Source organism: Phyllostomus discolor, chromosome 7 (genome assembly GCF_004126475.2).
Source record: "Phyllostomus discolor isolate MPI-MPIP mPhyDis1 chromosome 7, mPhyDis1.pri.v3, whole genome shotgun sequence".
NCBI lineage: Eukaryota > Metazoa > Chordata > Mammalia > Chiroptera > Phyllostomidae > Phyllostomus > Phyllostomus discolor.
This window is the reverse complement of record NC_040909.2, coordinates 8,716,188-8,735,064: the sequence shown is the minus strand read 5'-3', so window position 1 is coordinate 8,735,064 and position 18,877 is coordinate 8,716,188. Positions and strand designations below refer to the sequence as shown.

General features: G+C 61.6%; 1 protein-coding gene across 1 annotated transcript in view; it reads left to right on the top strand.

Moving 5' to 3' along the window:
- The window catches only part of VIPR1 (vasoactive intestinal peptide receptor 1), a 28,776-nt gene extending 11,517 nt beyond the window's left edge, over window positions 1-17,259 (top strand). The window contains exons 3-14 of the mRNA XM_028518468.2: window positions 4,056-4,157; window positions 6,917-7,023; window positions 8,347-8,447; window positions 8,881-9,013; window positions 9,314-9,324; window positions 11,264-11,406; window positions 11,944-12,004; window positions 12,212-12,281; window positions 12,649-12,740; window positions 14,841-14,970; window positions 15,203-15,244; window positions 15,876-17,259. Coding sequence (XP_028374269.2) covers window positions 4,056-4,157; window positions 6,917-7,023; window positions 8,347-8,447; window positions 8,881-9,013; window positions 9,314-9,324; window positions 11,264-11,406; window positions 11,944-12,004; window positions 12,212-12,281; window positions 12,649-12,740; window positions 14,841-14,970; window positions 15,203-15,244; window positions 15,876-16,067 — 1,184 coding nt within the window. The 3' untranslated portion in view covers window positions 16,068-17,259. The remainder of the gene's footprint in view (window positions 1-4,055; window positions 4,158-6,916; window positions 7,024-8,346; window positions 8,448-8,880; window positions 9,014-9,313; window positions 9,325-11,263; window positions 11,407-11,943; window positions 12,005-12,211; window positions 12,282-12,648; window positions 12,741-14,840; window positions 14,971-15,202; window positions 15,245-15,875) is intronic.
- The last annotated feature ends 1,618 nt before the right edge of the window (window positions 17,260-18,877 follow it).

The window sequence follows — 18,877 nt, the reverse complement described above, 5'->3', positions numbered from 1 at the left end:
CGGGGGTGGAAACTGAGGTCCTTCCTCCCAACCCTAGGCTTTGGCAGCATGACACCCAGAGGTGACACCATACCACAGGCCCCTAAACGTACACACTGACCTCCCCACCCCGGCCCACCCTCCTCGGGCCAGATGAACCATCGGTTCATTATCCTGCTGGTTAGACAAGTCAAGGTCAGACTCTGAGGCTGAGCCTGTGGGGCCCAGCCACTCCTCGATGGGAAGGGGGGTGTGCTCCAGCCTGGCGGGGTGAACAGTGGTGCCAGGGGCCCCCGCAGATCGGTGCTCCCCAGCTGCCCAGACCCAGCAGGACCATCAGACCAGATGACAGCACCCTCCCCTTTTCACCCTGCCCCCCCGGCCCTGGGTGCACCACACCCGGCCCGCAGCCCTGAGGTGGGAATGAGGAAGTACACAGGGTTCCTTTGAAAGGTGCCCACTGAGCTGGACTCACAGGGTGGGCAGGATTGGGAGATGCACGGAGGCTAGGGGGACAGGAGGCCCAGAGACAGACTGCCCCAGGGAATGGGGATGTGGGCATGGGGTCCGGGGCTCGCTGAGGGGGAGGGCTGGAGGCCGTGGGGTGGCTGGATGCTGCCCTGGGCCTCCCTCCCATGCCACCTCTCTGTGGCCCACCTTAAAGTTCCATGACCACCTTGCTCAGGAGCAGGGGACATCTTTAATGTCTCCCTGGCTCCCCAGGCCCCTGTCACCTCTGAGGCTGACAGTTATGTGACCCTCCCCTGTCCCTCCTCCCTGGCCCTGGTGCCCAGGCTTTCTGCCCCCTGCCCCCGAGGAGGGTGTGTGTGGCCTCGCCGATGGCCTTTGCCTCCCCCAGCTCTCAAGGAAGGCCGGCCTCCCGGGCCCCTGAGATGAAGGTCTGGGGGGGAGGGGCAGGGGGACCACCCACTGCCTGGGCACCTGCCAAGGAGGGGCGGCAGGCCCAGGCTGCAGCCGGGCCTCAGGGGCCCCAGCGGTGGGATCCGGGATCATGGACGCTCAGAGAAGCCCAGACCCCAGACCCCGCACATTCCTCCCAGGCCCCAGGGGCAGGCCGCCCTCGTGATCCTGATGAGGTCATGGCTGGCACAGGGTGCCTGTCAGGTGCCAACAAGCACCCTGTCACCAGGCAGCCGGCCTGGGATCCAGAGGAGGGCAGATATGGGTCAGTGGGCGGTGAGTCCGCCCATGACCTTGTGGGGCTCTGTGCGTGTTCCGGCAGGTTCCGGTGCGTGCTCCTGGCCCGAGTCTGTCCGGTTCTGCGGCTGCGCCTCTGGGGTCCGTAGCTCCGAGTCTGACTCCGGGTGTCTTTGTGTGTGTCTGTGTGGCCTGGACGCAGCCTGGTGTGCCGTGTCTCCGTGTTTTGGGTGCGTGTGCATGTGTCTCTGTGAGTTGTGTGTCTCTCTGTGCCTGCGTTTACGTGTGTCTGGTCTTTTCGAGTCCGCGGAAGCATGCGTGTGTGGGTGTTTGCATGTGCGCCTGTGGCTCTGGGTGCCTGGCGGTGCCGGTCAGTCAGCGGGTCCCCCTCTGTGCACACAGGTCTGTGTGTGACCCAGCACGGGTCCCCACTCTGCCTCGCCACCCCCCGCCCCAGGCCCCGGGTTGGGCTTTCTTTCCCGTTGAGGCGGTGGCCCTCAGTGGGTACACACAGCACAGCCAGCCTGGGCCCTGTGTCTCAGTGGGCCCGGGGACACATACGGTGGGACCTGAGGGCTCTCCGTGGGGTGGACACACAGAAAGCACTGCCAGGGCCCAGCCCAGGACAACAGGCCCTCCAGGTGCCCGGCCCTTGTGCCTGAGAGTTGTGTGTGTCGCCCTCTCCTCTGCTTCCAGACCCTGCTGCCTCCTGCAGGAAGCTTCCCGGGCCCCGTGCCCCCACCAGCCTCTCTTCCCTGGCTCCCCGCCCTGCCCACTGGTCTGTGTCCTGCACAGCTCGCAGCCCAACCTGCTGGGGCTGAGGCTCCTTGAGGCCAAGCATGACCTCCCCAAGGACAGATCCTGGTGTCCCTGTCCTCTGTGCTGCCTCTGGTGAAACCGAGCTCTGGGCCGGGCACCCAGCTCCAAATCTGTTCCCGCACCTGGAGCCCCAGAGAGCCAAAGTGTGGGGAGGAGCCTGACCCAGCTGCCAGCCTGCAAAACAGGGTGTGCCCAGCGCTGTCAGATAAAAACTCCCAGGGAATCAGCAGCGAGCGGTTCAAAACAGGAGCGTGTGCTGGAGACGAAGCACGTGAACGGGCAACACCACCACACGCCCCGGGGCTACACACCCAGTTGCCCTCTGCCTCAGTAACGCATCTGTAAACTGGGAGGGTTAACTCAGCGGCTCACTGAAAGAGGGTGGAACAGTGCCTCCCACTTCCAAAGGCTACGGAAGTGTCAGCTGATGTTATTAATGGGTTTGAACAGCCAGCAGGATTGACTGGCCTGAATGTCCCCTACGTGGCCTCCAGAGAGCCTGGCACAGGAATAAAGGAGGAGCTGGGAGCCAGTGAGGTGACAGTGGCCTCAGGACAGGGCGGGGCAGGGGTTCTGGGATCCCTAAGGAAAGCAGGCAGTGCTCTTGGCCGGCCCGGGGGGATCCAGGTGTCCTCAGCCCTCCATAGTAGGTACCACTGGGCTCCCGCGGGCCTGGACGGTGCCCCGCCCCGCTGCCGGCCCACTCGGGCACTCGGAGTTCCGAGGCTCTTCCTCAAGTGGGGACTTCCTTCCACCTTTTCTTCCCAGGCCCCCTGCTTGGGAACTGGTGAACCTTCGGACTTGGGCTGGGCTGGGCTTGGCCCAGCCTGCGTTGACTTTGGCTCAAGGGTTGGGTTTCCTGAGCAAATTCGTGGGACTGGCAGGGCTGCAAGGAGACAATTAAACCTCCCTTGGGGGAGGGGGTCCAGAGGAGTCCTAGTCCCCGAGAGGCACCCAGACCCTGAGCAGGCAAAACCATGGTGTTTGCATCTGCCTACGAAATCAGGCTCCTAGAGACCCCACTTCCCTCGCCAGCCAGGTCCTCGGACTGATAGAATGTGCTAGAGAACCCAGCCTGTGAGCAGGGTCTTCTCCAAACTCAACCCCAACTGACCACCACCCAACCCCACCACAGTCTCCAGTTCGGCCCCACTCAGGGCATCGTATTGCTTCGGGAGCTGTATGGAGACCCCTCAAGAACCACCTGAACCCCAGGATATCCAGCACCCCGTCGTCAACAAACCTCCGTTTTACAAACTATAATTTCCGATGCCTCCTTTACCATTACAAAATGAAATTCAGGGCACACATGAGCACTTTTGAAAAAAAAAAAAAACAATGTTCGAAGAAAGATCAAAGGGAAAGTCATGTATAATAAGAAGATACAATCTACATATCCGGGCCCGATCGCACTGAAAGATAAGAAGGCACGGTCTGAAGGTTGTGCCCATAAATGTAGGTTCGGGGAACGGGCGAGCCGTAGCGGTGGGCTGCTGTCAGCGGCTGCGTCGCTGGCTCAGGCGGCCTCGCTGCGGGGAACGCGATCTTCCAAAGCGCCGACCCACGCGCCAGGACCCAGTCTTCCCTCCCTCCACTCAGCGGTTGCGCGCCAGGAAAAACAGTGTGTGTTCAATGTGCCTGGAGTGCCGTGGGTTTGCGTGTGAAATGGAGTAAGAGTCCAGGCTGTGGTCATTGCCAAAGGATGTCACCAACACGAACGCCCCCCCCCCCCCCGCGCTCATTTGAAAGCCTCTCGGAAGCTCTGCATTTCCTCGCCATGCAGGGCCCTGCGGGCCCTGGGTCCTGCCCATCAAATCCAGGAGTGAGACAGCAATCCGCAAAATAGGAGTCCCCGCCCCCCACTACTGTTCAAAACACTCCCAGGGGGCGCTCTGTCCCTCACTGAGAAGCATGGAGTGTAGTCATGCCTCCTCTCCACTCCTTGTCAGGACAAGCTCATACAGCCTGGCAGGGCTGTCTGTGCCTCCCCCTCGACCACAGGCTCCTGGAGGTGGGAGCCTGGAGGAGGAGGAGGAAGAGAGGCTGGAGGCACCTGGTGGCCATGCTGACCCATGCACCCCCTGCCTTTCCCCCACCAGGCTGCAGCAAGATGTGGGACAACATCACCTGCTGGCCGGCCACCCCTCGGGGCCAGGTGGCCGTCTTGGCCTGCCCCTTCAGCTATGACTCCCCCCTTCAAGGTAAGAGCCCTGGGTTGGAGTGAAGGAGCTGGGTGGCACAAAAGGCACCAACTGGAGTGGGGTTGAGAAGGAAAGGGAACGTGTCAAAGGGACCAAAGCAATCCGGGGGGACTTCCTGGAAGAGGATGCTCTGGCATCAGGCCTTTGAAGGATTCGTGGAATTTGATTAACTATTTACATAAAGATAACCACATGGGAGGGGCTCACTGAATGTTTGCTTGGCAATTAATGACTGATTGATTGACAGGGACTTGATTAAATTATGGCTCTGTGTTCCCGTTGTCTCGGCCCGCTCCTGACTCAGTCTTTCACTGCCTGGAGCTGAGGCCCTCTCCAGCTCCATGGATCCACCACGTGGCCTTGCTTACCTACCTCTGCTGAAATGAATGCTCGTATATTGGCAGAAAAGAAACGGGGGAGCCTCTTGAAGAGATAATCAAAGAGGCTTACAACATAATGTGGTCTGCCATCCTTTCATTGACACACTGTCACGTGCTAAGTGACGGGCACTGGGCTAGACAAGCACGGGACAGTGAGGGGCGTCGAACGGCCCCACTGCCCGCCCACCGGCGGCTAGCATCCCAGCTGGAGAGACACTGGGCAAGAACACAGACACACACGTCCCAAGTGGTCAGCAGCGCTGGGAGGGGCCCGCGGGGTGGGGTGCAATGTCAGGCAGGTGTTCGGGGACGGGCGCTAGAGCCCTGGAGTCGGGAGAAAGAGCCACCATGCAAAGATCCCGTTGGGGGCAGCACGGGGAGGGAACCAGCACCGCGGGGGAGGGAAGCACTTAGGGAGGAGCTGGACCTAGAAAAGGACTCAGAGGGCGGGCAGAAAGACTCCTGGGCACCTCACCCTCCGGGTGACCTTTTCCTCTCTCTGGGCCTCAGTTTCCCTGTTTGTAGAGCAGTCATAGGAGGTAGGTCAAGTGTTTTTTGGAGGGAGGCAGGCCAGCTTGCCCCCCCCGCCCCAGTGTGGTAACCTCAGCAGTGTAGGGTAGACCCCACCCCGATGCCCTCCCTGAGGCATCTGGGAGCAGTCCCAGGCACACCCTATTCCAGGGTGGCACCCCCCCTAGCCCAGTGCTCTCCCAGGGGAGCCAAGCACGTGGGCAGGTAGGAGATGAGTTTCCAGGGCTGGCTCACAGGGCTCCCATGAGCAGAGCCTGGCAACCAGCCTTCTCCTGGATCCCAGGAAGTGCCTGCTGATTGTGTTCCTTCCTGCCACTCCGCTAATTGCATTCCTCCTGGGGGCTCTTCCTTCTGGCCCCGCTGAGAGCTCCTTCACTTGAGAACCTGGCCTGCGGTCCACCCTCTGACTAACCCCAGCCAGCGGGGGGTGGGGGGGGCCCCCCCGCACGGAGCCTTTGTGCAGAGGAGCAAAAGGTAGCCAGCCCTTCCTCGGTCTGAGTCAGCCTCTCTCCAGAACCCACCTAGTGGCCAGCTGCACCTGCAGTTACCAGCCAGCCCCTCCTCCATCGCCAGGGGCCCCCCAGCCGTGACCAGCCTGCACAGTTACAGCTGGCGGCCCCAGTCTCCCACAGGGATGGAGAGGAATAGCAGACAGGGTTAGGGGCTGAACATGTGAAGGAAATAGGGTACCTTTCCCTGGGCGACGAGAGGACAAGGTGCAAGCATCTGACCTTAAACTCCAAGGAGGCAAGCGGGTGAGCAAGGGACGTGCCGGGGTAGGGCTGAGGCCAACCCCAGCTCCTAGGCACGAAGACTGGGGAAGACACGTCCTCCCTGGAGGGGTTGGAAGGGACCTGGTTCTCCACTGAAAGCTGAAGGAGCCTTGTGGAAGGTAAAGACCGTGGAGGGTTAGAAAGAAGTCATTTACCTAGGCTGGGGACATATACCTGGGGTTGGGGGTGGGTTTGGTCCGGGTGAGGGATCACTCATAAAGTCACCAGAATGTTCCTGGGGGCCTAGGCCTTGACTGTGTGGTCTGCATGCCTTTAATCTGTGGTGGCTTTACCTGCAGACATTTGAAGGGACCTTTTTTAGGATGGCTATTTTGGTAGAGAAAACTCAGCAGTCTGTGTGAACCCAAGATCCCGCAGTGCTGTGGCCCTCACACTCGCACCTTTTTGCCTGGCCAGGCTCCCCTGCCGGGAACTCCCCGCCTCCCCATTTAGGAGGATTACAGATATGTGGCGGCGTTATGGCAGGGGGGGGGCGTCTCTCTACCCCCACCCACCCCCTGCCTCACCTTTGGTCCCCCTCCAGAAGCACAGCTGAGCCCCTCTGCGTGGGGGAGGAAACCCAGGCCAACCCCAGAGGAGGCGGCAAGCCTAGCGCCCCACCCCCCAGCTGCCCCAGCCAGAGGGCTGCTGCCTGGACCTGCAGGACAATGAAAGCATCTGCCACACCAACCTGCCCCCGTGGCCCCGTGACAAGGGTCAGGGATCATTCAGATAGCCAAGGATCCGGGCGTTCAGTCACAAGGATCAGAGTTTATGTTGCACGTAGGGGACAGGTTCAGGCACGACAGGGGCCATGGCAGGGCCCATGACTGTCCGCTCTGACTGTCGCCTGTGTCAGCGGGTGCCCTGGAATCCCAGAGGGGCTCCTCTGGGCCCTGGGTTCCCCTGGGGGGGGCCCTGGAGGTCTAGGTTGGGGCAGCCGGAGTCGGTCTGACATAGCAGAGGTCAGTAGGAGTCGGGCGGAGGGTAGAGGCAGCCGGGCCCCATGCCTACCCCAGGGACCCGCCCTGCTCCGGGCCTCAACCCGGCCCCTCTCTGCCCCTGCCCTCCACAGGCCGCAACGTGAGCCGCAGCTGCACCGACGAGGGCTGGGCACACCTGGAGCCCGGCCCCTACGACGTCGCCTGTGCCTTGGACGACAAGGAGTGGAGTTTGGACGAGGTGGGCCGATGTGCACCCCAGCGCCCAGCAGAGTGCCTCGGCCTGCCTGCGGGCTCCTTCCACTCTCTCCCGCCAAGGTTGGGGGCGGGGCGCCATCTGTGTGGAAGCCAGGATTTCTGGGGTCTTCCCTCCTCGCGCCCTCTCCCACTCCAGGCCTGAATTTCCGGGGACTCACCCCCTGGCTGCCCCTGACGTGAGTGTCCTTTCCTGAGGGTGGCTCATACCAGCAAAAGCTGAGCCTCCTCCCTTGGCCAGGCCACCCCATTGCCTGGCGGGAACCTGGCTCCAGCCCTGGCTGTGACAAGGCAGGCAGGCACCGCCTTCCCGGTCAGGTGCAGAGGGGAACCCGAGGGGCAGGTCCCGGAAGGAACCAGTCTCGGATGCCCAACAGTCAGTCGGGGACAGGGGCAGCATCGCCGGTCTCAGTCCCAGGACAGGGGTCTGCCCCAGAGCAGGTCGGGACGAGGGGCCAGGAGCCGGGCGGGGATGCTGATGGGGAGGCTGCAGTGGATTGGAGTCCTCCGCTAGGAGCCCCGGCTGCTCTGCTGCGGGAATGCACGGGTGTGTGTCTGTCTGTCTGTGGTGACATCTGTGTCACCCGCAGACACCTTCCCAGACAGGGCTTCCACTCCCCCCCGAGAGGGTGGACTGTCCTCAGGGATCCTCAAAGCAGGCAGGATCCCAGTCTCCTGCATCCCTCTTAACTTCTCGCCTCTCCTGGGGGCGGGGGTGGCCCTGTGACCGTCGCTCTGCGCTCTGCACGTGTCGCCCTGGGGAGGACGTCCGGAGAGCGCTGGCGAGAAGCCTTTGGGACCCTCTTGCCCCACCTCCCCTGAAAGGCCGACTGCCCCTCATCCTGCTGACCCAGCCCCCGAGACCCCCCGTGTGATGTGTCCCCACCCGCAGGGCCTTCTTCCCCTCCCCCACCCCTGTGTGTCCCCACGTGGGGATCCAAAGGGCGAGAGGTCCGGGTTCCCCAGGCTGCTGGGCACTGGGGGTGCCGGACGCGTGGCTGCAGCGTGCGTGGACAGGTGGACCCCGTGAGGGGTTCGCTCTTTGCCTCAGTGACTTTTCCTGTGAAGGAGGAGAGAGGGGGGTTGAATTCAGCCCCCACCCTGGGAGGCAGTCCTGTCCCCTCTGTGGAACCTGGGGAGTCAGGGGGTCGGGTCCTCAAGGGAGCCGCTCGGCTGCCCTTGGGAGCCCTGGACATCGGCCTCCTCCTCTGCCAAGGCAGGGGATGTGGGGCTCCACGCCCCTGCCAACGCCCCTAGGTGAGTTCACCCCCCACGCCCCCCAAGATCCTCACCTCGCTTCCTCCAACAGCAGCAGCTGTTCTACAGTTCCATAAAGACCGGCTACACCATCGGCCACAGCCTGTCCCTCGCCAGCCTGCTCATCGCCACCGCCATCTTGAGTCTGTTCAGGTGAGATCCGGCCCCGGCAACAAGCGCCAGAGCAAACCCAGCCGAGTCACTCGGCGCCTGAGCCCAGCCCGGCCCAGGTGTGCCTGCCCCTCCTCTGTCGTCCCCCAGGCAGCACACGGGCCTGCCCTGGACGCCCTGCCTGGCCAGCCCCACCTAGGGACGAGGCTAGGCTCACTGTCCCCCTGTCCCCCACAGGATGGCCTTGCACCCCAGCATAGGGTATCAAAGGGTGGGGCCTGTGCGCTGGACTGAGGCACCCGGAGGCCCAGCTACACACGGTGGTCGGGGAGGGAAGACCTCTGGGGCAGGGCCAGCACTCAGGGCCACATGCTCCCTCCACGCTACCCCTGCTCTGAGTACTGGACAGTGTTGGTTGGTGGGGGGGGGTGGTCTGAGGCCCCTTCAGCCCCCCCACTCTACCCGCCCCACCCAGGAAGCTCCACTGCACGCGGAACTACATCCACCTGCACCTCTTCCTGTCCTTCATCCTGAGGGCCGTCTCTGTCCTCGTCAAGGACCTGACCCTCTTCGACAGCGGCCACTCAGACAGCTGCCCTGTGGCCCCGGTGAGGACCTGCCAGGCACCCCGTCTCCCCTTCACCTCCTCTCACTGGAAAGGACCCTCCTCCTCCCCCCCTCCTTCTTCCTCTCTCTCTTTCCTTCTTCCTCTTTCTCTCTCCAAGGATGGCCAGCCCCTACCCCCACAACCCCACCTGGGAGCTCCTGGAATCCCACTCCGCTCCCCACAACAGGAGAGGGTGCTCAGCCGCCTGGGGGTTCGCCAACCTGCCCCTGCCGGGGAGAAACATCTCATGTTGGCAGGAAACGGGGCACTTCATAACCGGAGCCCGCAGTCCCCATCCCAGCTCGGTTGCAAGCTCCCCATGTGACCTTAGGAAACTCCTTGCCTCAGTTTCCCCATCTGGGCAAGGACTTCCAAGCTTGCTTTCCACCCTGCCCTCTGCCACCTGCACACCCAGGGCTCTGCTCAGCACGCCACCCTTTCCCCCCACTCCCTTGCCTTGTGGAGCCAGTTCAGATGCACGGCCCTCCTCCTCTGATCTCCCCCGCCATCAGTAAGTGCAGGGGCATCTTTGAGAACAGGAATCAAGAGAGCATCTAAGAATTCACTGCTGTCACTGAGGGGTCTGTCTCCAGGTGATTCTGAGCTCGGGACCCCCTCCCTGAGTGTCCTCCAGCCAGGATGGAGCTGGGGACCAGCCCCAGCTCCCACTCACTCCTGAACGTCAGGGGGGACCGCAGGGGCAGTGCCTGGTTTCCGGGGTCAGCAGCGCCTTCCCCCCAGAGAGTTCACCCATGATGGCGGAGTCTCAGGCATCGCACCGAGAGGAAAGGAAAGCCCAGGGGAGCCACGCTGGCTGTGCCCAGAGCTCCTCAGAGGATCTGGACACACGCAGGGTCAGCGCAGAGCCCGGGGAGCCGCGTGCAGCCTCCAGCAGGCTCGGCACGGGTCATTGCGAGACTGGCTTCCCAGTTCCATGAAGCTTTTCGAAGGCTGCGAGAAGCGCACAGAACCGTCCTGTTCAAAAGCCGAGTTATTGTTGCAAAGCAAGTGTGGGAGGCTGGGAGAAGCAGGCACGTCCGTCGCAGGAAGGACTGGCGTGAGGCCTGAAGAAGGGCTTCCCAGCCACTGGGAGAGGAAGGCAGCCTGCTCTCCGAGGATGTCTCGAAGCCAAGGGCGCAGGAAGGAAGGGTGGGACCCATGGTCTGGGAGTGCTAGAGGGCTTCCCAGAGGAGGTAGCTTTAAGCTCTGGCTCGCAGGTGTCTGGGCTTGATCTGAAATGGAAAACTGTTCCTAGGAGAGCACAGAAGACCTTCTAATCAACCCGGATTCCCCGATTGTCCTACTCCGGGGTCACCCATAACTCCTCCACTGCCCCCACCCACCTGCGGGCCTCATTCTTTCACCAGCCCCTCTGGCCCGCAGGAGGAACGGCCACCCCTCCCTTGTCCATTCTTCCCTCTTTTCTCCTTCCCTCCCCACTTCCCTCTTCTCGGTTCCCATCCCTCCTCAGCGCTTGCATCCGGACCCACTCCGCAGCCCGCAGCCCACACCCCTACACCTTCATTCACACTCTTGCAAACGCAAGCAAGGTGAATGAGTGGGGGGTGGGGTGGGGGGGTTGAGTGGTTGGGGAGGTAGGAAGAGGGATGGCTGAGTAAATAGTGCGTGGATGGCTAAGGAGGGCGGAAGGCTAGATGGATGAAGGAAGAAACACTGGATAGATGGTGGGCAGAGGGGTGGGTGGGTAGACAGGTGGATGGACGGATAGGCAGAGGGTGAGGTGTGTGAATTGGTAGTAGATATCTAGTACCTACTAGACACCTATTCACCTACCTATAGGTGGATAGGCAGGTGAATGGGGAGGCAGTCAGGTGAGTGTGTGGATGGGCGGGGGAGGGGGCGGGAAGATGAGTGGATGATGGACGGCATGTGGATGTGTACATGGGTGAGCTGGCAGCGGACGTCTGGTGGGTGAGCGGGTGAATAAATAGATAAACAGGGAGGAAGATGGATGGTTGGGTGCTTAGGTGGGCGGGCAATTACATAAATAAGAAGATGGTAAATTGATAGATGGATCGTGAAAACCACAAGCTTTTCCCAACGCATCAGATGATCTCAAATCAGGGATCATTGCAAAAGCACTGCGTGCATTTTTAGGGCATAACGAACAAAAAAATAACAAAGGTTAAGTTGGCTCTACGGCAGCTGTGTTTGTCGCCCCGGACAGAGGCGTGGGCAGGCGAGGACCCCTGCTAGCTGTCCGCTCCCTCCCCAGCAGGTGGGCTGCAAGGCGGGTCGTGGTCTTGTTCCAGTACTGTGTCATGGCCAACTACTTCTGGCTGCTGGTGGAGGGCCTCTACCTGTACACCCTGCTCGCGGTCTCCTTCTTCTCCGAGCGGAAGTACTTCTGGGGGTACATACTCATCGGCTGGGGTATGGTACTGGGGAGGGCCGCCAGGCTGGGGACAGAGGGAGCAAGGCCTGGGGCGGGGAGGGGGGCTCACCAGGGGGCGGGTGCCAGCCCAGGCCGCAGTCTTAGGTCTTGGTGGGCTGTAGGTCAGGCCTGCAATGCTCTAGCCAAGGGGCAATTAACATTCCCCAAATGTGTGTGTGTGGGGATGGGGGCAGTGAAGGCATCCTCGAGGCTGAACTGTGGGACCAGCAGGTTCTATGCATATCTTGCCACTTCCCCTACAGCCCTTGAAATACACAGAACCACTGCTGGCCTATAGAGTGCCTCTGCCAAAATTAGAAACAGACTCTCCCCTTAGGTGGGCACAGCCCCTCGGGCCACAGATTCAGCCCCTCCGTGGGGCACAGGGAACAACCTATGCCATCCCACAGGCCCGCCCTGGAAATCCACCCTGTGCTCTCTCCCTCCCTCTCTGCTTCTTCCTCCTTAACCCCTCCCTCTTGCCCCTCCCTGCCTCCCACGCCCTCTCCTCTGTCTCGCTCCTCTGGCCCTCACAGGGGTGCCCAGCGTATTCATCATGGCGTGGACCATCACCAAGATCCATTTTGAGGATTATGGGTGAGCTGTCACCCTGCCCCCTCCTCCTGGCTGCCATCGCTTGGGGCTGACTCCCTGGGTGGGCTGAGAGGGACTTGGGAGCAACAGAGTCGGGGCCCAAGGCTTCTAAAGGGGTTGGGGGCAGAGCGGGGGTCAACGGGGAGAGCTGCCGACCGTCTCTATAGCCGAGGTCCGCCTCTCTCCTCCTCCCCTCCCGCCTCTGCCCAGATGCTGGGACACCATCGACTCCTCGCTGCTGTGGTGGATCCTAAAGGCACCCATCCTCACATCCATCTTGGTAAGGCCTCCTCCCAGCACTCAGAGATGGGGAAACTGAGGCCCGGATTGGGTTGTCAGGTTGTGCGCAGGGAATTCACGTCTAGGTCAGAACTGAGATCTAGACTTTCCGGTGCCTAATGGGGGAGCATCCCTGTCCGTTCCCTGCCCCCAGTTCTTCCTCTCGAGTGGAGAAGCTGGCCTGGGAGGCCCTGGCCTCAGGATGGGAAGCAGAGTTCCCAGATAACTCTCCCAGAGGGGAAAAACTAGAAGACAGTGAAAATGGAGGGGTGGCAGGGGCCTAGGGGACAAGGCAGGCCATCAGCCCAGGGGGCTGGACACCCTGGCCTTCCCTCTCTTGCTGCTCAACCTTGCCCCCCCCCCACCAGGTAAACTTCATCATGTTTGTTCTCATCATCCGAATCCTGGTGCAGAAACTGCAGCCCCCAGACGTGAGGAAGAGTGAAAAAAGCCCCTACTCGTGAGTGTGCCCCCAGTGGCCTGGCTGTCCCGGTACCCCCATCCCTGATCCTCAAATCGTCCCGCGTGCCCTTGCCCACCGCCGCCCCATGGCCTGGCCAGTCCACGAGCGTCCCCTCCAGCAGCCCCACACGAGTCCCGCGTCTGCCTCTCCTGCAGTCACCTCTCCTAGCACGTGATCTGATCCAGGTACAAACCTGCGGCCACGCCAGGGAGCGCGAGAAGACAGTAGATAACCCGTGTCTTGTTCACACTGTGTGCCCAGGCCCTGGCATGTGCCTGGCACAGAAAAGGGACAATAAACGCAAGGGATGAATGCCCTGGGGAAGCCCCCAGCCCACCAACACGACCCCCGTATTCAGGGCTCAGCAGTCCCCAGGAAGAGTAACAGCACCTGCAGCTCACGTGCTAGGCATGTGCTGGGGTTTCCATCCACCATCCTCTCATTTCATCCCCACAGTCCCCTGAAATTGTCCTTATCTTACAGGGGAGGAAGCTGACACGCACTCCCTCCACTCAAGGGTTTGGGAGTATGTCACATGGCAGGGATGGGAGGGGACACAGTGTCCATGGGACAGCGGTCATGCTCCGGGCTTAGAAAGGTGTGAGGGTTCTTCCCCGTGCTTGGGAGGACTGGAGAAACAGGAAGGCTCTCTCGAGAACAATGGGCTCAGAGACAGAACAAAAGAAACTAGGAAAGCTGAGGGCGGTGAGCAGGAGTCTGCACGCCCACAGATGGGAGCAGGTTACCAGTGCGGCACAGACAAGACAAGCCGGGAATCCCACAAGGACCTTCTAGTCCTGGGATTCTAGAATGTTCTTCTTGGCTTGGGTTCTCTTGGGGGAGTTGTTTTAAGGTGCCTGGCTAAAATGCCAGGCGTTGCCGGAGTTAGGATGCTATTCTGGGATCCCGTGACCTCTCCGAGGAGACTAAGCCTGGCGCCCCTGGAGTGCCGGCATTCCCTCCCGCTGGGCGTGTAGGCGGGGCTTCTCTCCCAGTCTCCGCAGGGAAGGCCCTGCGGAGGTGTGCAGTGTGCCAAGGGGCAGGTAGCAGCTCGGGCCTGTGCCCTCTCGTCCTCTCCTTGGCCCGTGGGGCCTCGTTTTTCCCCTTCCACATTCAACTATTCAAAAGGGCTTGAATCTGAGGCAGAGGGAGCCAGCCGGTCATTGCCAGGTCCACGTGAGTGAGATGGCAACTGAACAGCTGTTGGTAGGTGGGGACGGGGGGAGGGGGAGACGGAGCTTCCCGAGGAGGGGCTGTCAGCTCCCACTCTCCACCTCCCCCAAGGGCTTCAATTTAAAGAAAACTTCCATCTGCCAGCCTCGGCGCGTGCGATAGGTTTGCAGCCAAGGAGGGGTGGGCGGTACTCCGGATCTTGGCGTGGCTGAGAACCAGGTCGAGGAAGGGATGAGAGAGGCAAGCAAGGCCAGTTTCCCTGCCCCAGTTTTCTGTGGGACCTCGGGCCGAGTTTCCGGGGACTGACTGGTAAGGCAGGAGACGGAAGCACAGAGGCCCCTCCTACTCACCAGGCCCCTCCCACTCATCAGGCCCCTCCCACTCATTAGGCCCCTTCTGTAGAGACTTGGTCGCTTCTGGATTCATCGTGCTTGATAGTGCCCAGAGCACTTCAGAGTTTGCAGTGGGTCCCCTTTCCGTGATGAGACCGCATAGAGTATGGGGAAACTGAGACCAGGCAAGGGGGAGCGGGATCACATGTGGCCTGAGAACATCTCCCCGTTGGCCGCCACAGAGCCGGAGACACCACGACTATGCATCATCCTCGAGGTTCAGCCCTGGCCCCTTTATGCGCTCCCTCCCAGAAGGCTGAGAGTAGAGGGCTTTCCTTCCCTCTCCTGCTTCCCTCCGGGCGGGGAGGGCTGGGCGGCATGAGGGCGTGGCCTCCGCAGGTGCGCAACAGGGATAGCTGCAGATGCACTCGACACGGGAGCCAAAAGTTCGTCCCCACACATCCTGGTCGTTGTCCCCATGTTCCGTGCTTCAGCCGCCCCCGCACCAGGCCCTATCGTGTCCACGTGTGTGGACACGCCCACCCACTGCCGCCCCCCCCCCCCCCCCCCCCCCCCCCCCCCCCGCCCCCAGGAGGCTGGCCAAGTCCACTCTCCTGCTGATCCCCCTGTTCGGAGTGCACTACACCATGTTCGCCTTCTTCCCCGACAACTTCAAGTCGGAAGTGAAACTGGTCTTCGAGCTCGTCGTGGGGTCTTTCCAGGTACGGATTGTTGGCTGAAGGCTGCGCTCTTCTCAGGGCTTTAAGGGAATTCAACCCGGGGCCTTGGCCTCCAGCCTCGGGATCGCGGTCATTGGACTGGAATGAGTATTGATGGAGCTCCTGCTGTGGACTCGGTAGCCCTGTGCTTAGCCGGGGGGACCCGGGGCTGGGGCCAGAGGTGGGGGCTCCTGCGGTGTGTCTGCCTCAACCGCCCCACCCCCTTCCTCCTCAGGGTTTCGTGGTGGCTGTCCTCTACTGCTTCCTCAATGGCGAGGTAAGCCCCTCCCGGACCCCGGGGCCCAGAGACTGATGGGATATGAGCAGAGTGAGGATCGGTTCCACCTTGCTGCTCCGCATGTGGTCCTCGGAGGAGGAAGTCAGTGGTGGCATCTGAGACCTAGTTAAGGATGTCGTTTTCTTGGCCCATGCCAGGCCTGCTGACTTAGAGTCTGCATTTTGAGTGACCCCCCACCCACCCTCCAGCAGACTGGTGTCCCCTGGGAATCTGGGAAGTGCCCGTTCAGTGGCTGTGTGCAGGGGGAGTGGGGACCAATGGGGCCAGCCAGTGAAGGCTGCGTGCCAGCGCAGCCCTGATTACGAAGCCCAGAACCCCGCTTGGATGAGCTCAGTGAGCTCCTGGGGGGCAGGGATCAGGAGAATGGGGGTGCAGCCACCCCAGGCAGCATGCCTCATTCTGCGATCTTCTCTGCCTCCCCCACCCCCCATGCTCCGAGGCCTTGATTTGACCCTGGCCCCTAGTATCCCAACTCTGCTCCCAGCCAAGGGAGCCTCCGGGTCTCTCAGTGTAGACTCCCCAAGAGCACAGGACTGGACCGCTAACTGGAAAACAGCCCAATCAGCAGTGGAAAAGCCTTTGTAGGTGTGACCACCCTCCCTTCTCCCAGGTGCAGGCAGAGCTCCGGCGGAAGTGGCGGCGCTGGAACCTACAGGGCATCTTGGGCTGGGGCCCCAAATACCAGTACCCCCCAGGAGGCAGCAGCGCGGCCACGTGCAGTACACAAGTCTCCTTGCTGACCCGCGTCAGCCCCAGCGCGCGCCGCTGCTCCAGCTTCCAGGCGGAGGACTCCCTAGTCTGACTGCCAGGCTCCCGGGGGCCCAGGGAGGCCCCACCCGCCCGCACCTACCCACCCGGGGTGGCACCCTGGGGACAGAGGCCTACCGGGGCGAAGCCAGCCCCAGCCCTGGGCTCAGAGGCTGCCCTGGCTCCCAGGTCACTGTCCAGAAGCCCCTGGAGAATGCTGCTCTTGCACCTGCGTTGGGAGACAACGGTGCTTAGACCTGGAGCCACTAAGTGAGCAAGAGCCCTGAGAGCCGTGGGGTGGAGCGCAGCCATCAGACTCCTCCCTCAAAAGCCCTCTCTGCCAATCAATGGCAAGAAATTTGCATACTCTTAAGGAACTCCACCCCTTCTCCTGACCTATGGAGAAAGGCAACCACCCACCCCCAAATAATACAGTGGGAACATGGTTGAGGAAGGTCTGGCCCTTGAATCGTGACGCAGCACCACCGCCTCAGCAGTGCCCGGAGTCCCAACCTTGCTGTCAAGTCCCTTCGGGTTGAGCATTGCCGTTGGGGCATCTCTCTGAAGATGCAGTCCCCTCCCCAGGGTCTTCCTAGCTGCCCCCCACTCCAGGTGAGTGAACCGCTCTGCCTGAGGCCAATGCTTCTGAAAAGGAGTTCTAGTTTGGGGAGCACAGCTCCCTTCAGAGTCCCTGCTGAAGTGGAGCGGTCCCAGGAAGTTCGGAACAATTCGAGGAGACTGCCACCAAAGCCACCCATGCGCTTGGCTGCCCACCCATGGTGCCCACTGTGGGAGCTAGGCTCAGAGACGCGCACTCGCAGGCCCTTCGGCGCCACGCCAGCCCAGCACGGCGGGAACTGCTGCCCCTCCTCCACAGAGCAGGAACCGGAGCCTCCCAGCCAGCAGTACCTGCTCTTGTCTCACAGCGGGGTTCGCACTCAACCCTGGCTGATGGGCAAGTGTGCGCACAGACTTTTTACTGCTGTTTTTATATCTTGTAACACGCTGGATCCCCTTGGTTATTTGTATCACCACTGGTTGTCACTACCCCCGGCCCTGCAGCCCCGTTCCCACCGACCCTCCCTGCAGTGTGGCCGGGGAGTCCTGTGGGCCATGCACCATCCAGCCAAGCGCCTGGTGGTCACGGCACCATGTGTCCGCCCTGCGCCCTGAGGTCAAGGCTTCCTGCCCACAGCCCAGCCAGAAGACACATGCTTGCGCAGCAATAAACGTTGTGTCGGATTGGCTTGGTTTGCCTGGTGGTTGATGTTCCCGCGTGGCCTACAGTGGGGACTAGCTTCCCACTTGTGACCATCCCCCCCCACTCGCAGGAGGGGTGCACTGAAGCCAGCCCTCTGGCTTTGGGCGGGAATGCATTCCAGGTGAGAAGGCAGAGTTCTAAGGGTGTCCACCTGACATCTCACTGAGGGTAGCTTCTTTCTTCTGGGTGTGAAAAAGTTACACCAGGTCCCCATTGTGTCCCCCCACCTAAATCCTGCTGACGAGAGACAGGGCTATTCTTCAGTCCATACGAAACAGCCAGCAGAGCCGCCCGAGGTCCCAGAAACGGCCACGTGTGAGCATGTCACAGGCCGCAGTCATTCCTACCGACAAGGAGCCCTTGGGCTGTGAGGGGACCATGTCGCCATTGCCAGGGTTCAGCCAAGAGGACGAGGACAGAGGACAGAACAAATGTCACCCGAATGAGTGAGCAGAGACAATACTGCTAACAGAAAGGGGTAGGCAGAGAGGCAGGAGGGACAAGTGGGTGACGTCAGCCAGCAAGAGGTGTCTCCAAAGCCATTGCCCAAGCTGACCTCCTTGGCTTCCACATCCTGCACACTTGCAAGGAGGTCGTCTTGCTGCAGGAGCAGAAGCGGGACGGCAGGCTGGTGACAAGAGGCCGGAATGGGCTGGCTGCAAGGCTCCTTCGAAGCCTTGGGCTGCGGCCCAGCGCCCTGCAGAGGCCCGAGCCAGGGGTCGCCAGGAGAACAGTGCCCATGAACCCTGAGCAGGGGCGGCCCCAGGCCTATGTGATCCGAGGTCCTGCATGCCCAGGGGTGACAACCCCTCTCCATGTAGAACCGCGCTGCACGCCTGCCCTGTGCACGTCATCAGCTGTAGGACAGAGAAGGAGGCAGTGCCCTGGCTTTGACTTAGGGGGTCACTGCCTGGCCTGCTGGAGAGAGAACGCGCAGCCCCCTCTCTCCCCTCCCCCTGCTAGGCCAACCAGTGAGGGGCAAGTTGGGGAGAGCTAGGGCATTTGGGACACCAGGAGCTCATTCCACTCTCCCCTGCGTGTCTTGAGCCTCGCCTCCCTCCCGGTCCAAGGCACGGGGGATGGGAGATGGGGAACAGTGGTGAGTCCATGTCCCCTCGCCCAGCTGAGGCATGTCGCTCAGCCTCTCTGGTTTCCTTTCTGTCCCTCCCCACTCAGGGACCCCTGAACCGGCTCCAGAAACCTTGCCCACCCTCCCCCTGCTGCTCAGTGAGGTCCAGAAGACCTAGCCCTCGTCTTTTGGTCCTGACTCCCTGTCAGACTTTCTCAAAGACAACGAGTAGGTCCCTGCCGCTCTCTGAGTAGGTCTCTCCACCTGCACAATAGGGGAGGGAACTGGATGGCTTAGCCTAGCTCCTGGCTAAGGCTTGCTTGGCCGATGAGGAGGAGGCTGCCCAGAGCCCTCTGCCACTTGCTCTGTCCTCTCTGGGCTCCTGGGAACCAGAGCAGCTGGAGGGGAACTCCAGGCACCTCGGGGCCAAAGGCGCACAGGAGATGGAGGGCGTGCTGAGAGGAAGGTCAGAGAACTGAGGGGTGAGCTCAGGCTGGTAGATGACAGGGAGGGGAAGGGGAGGGGAAGGGGAGGG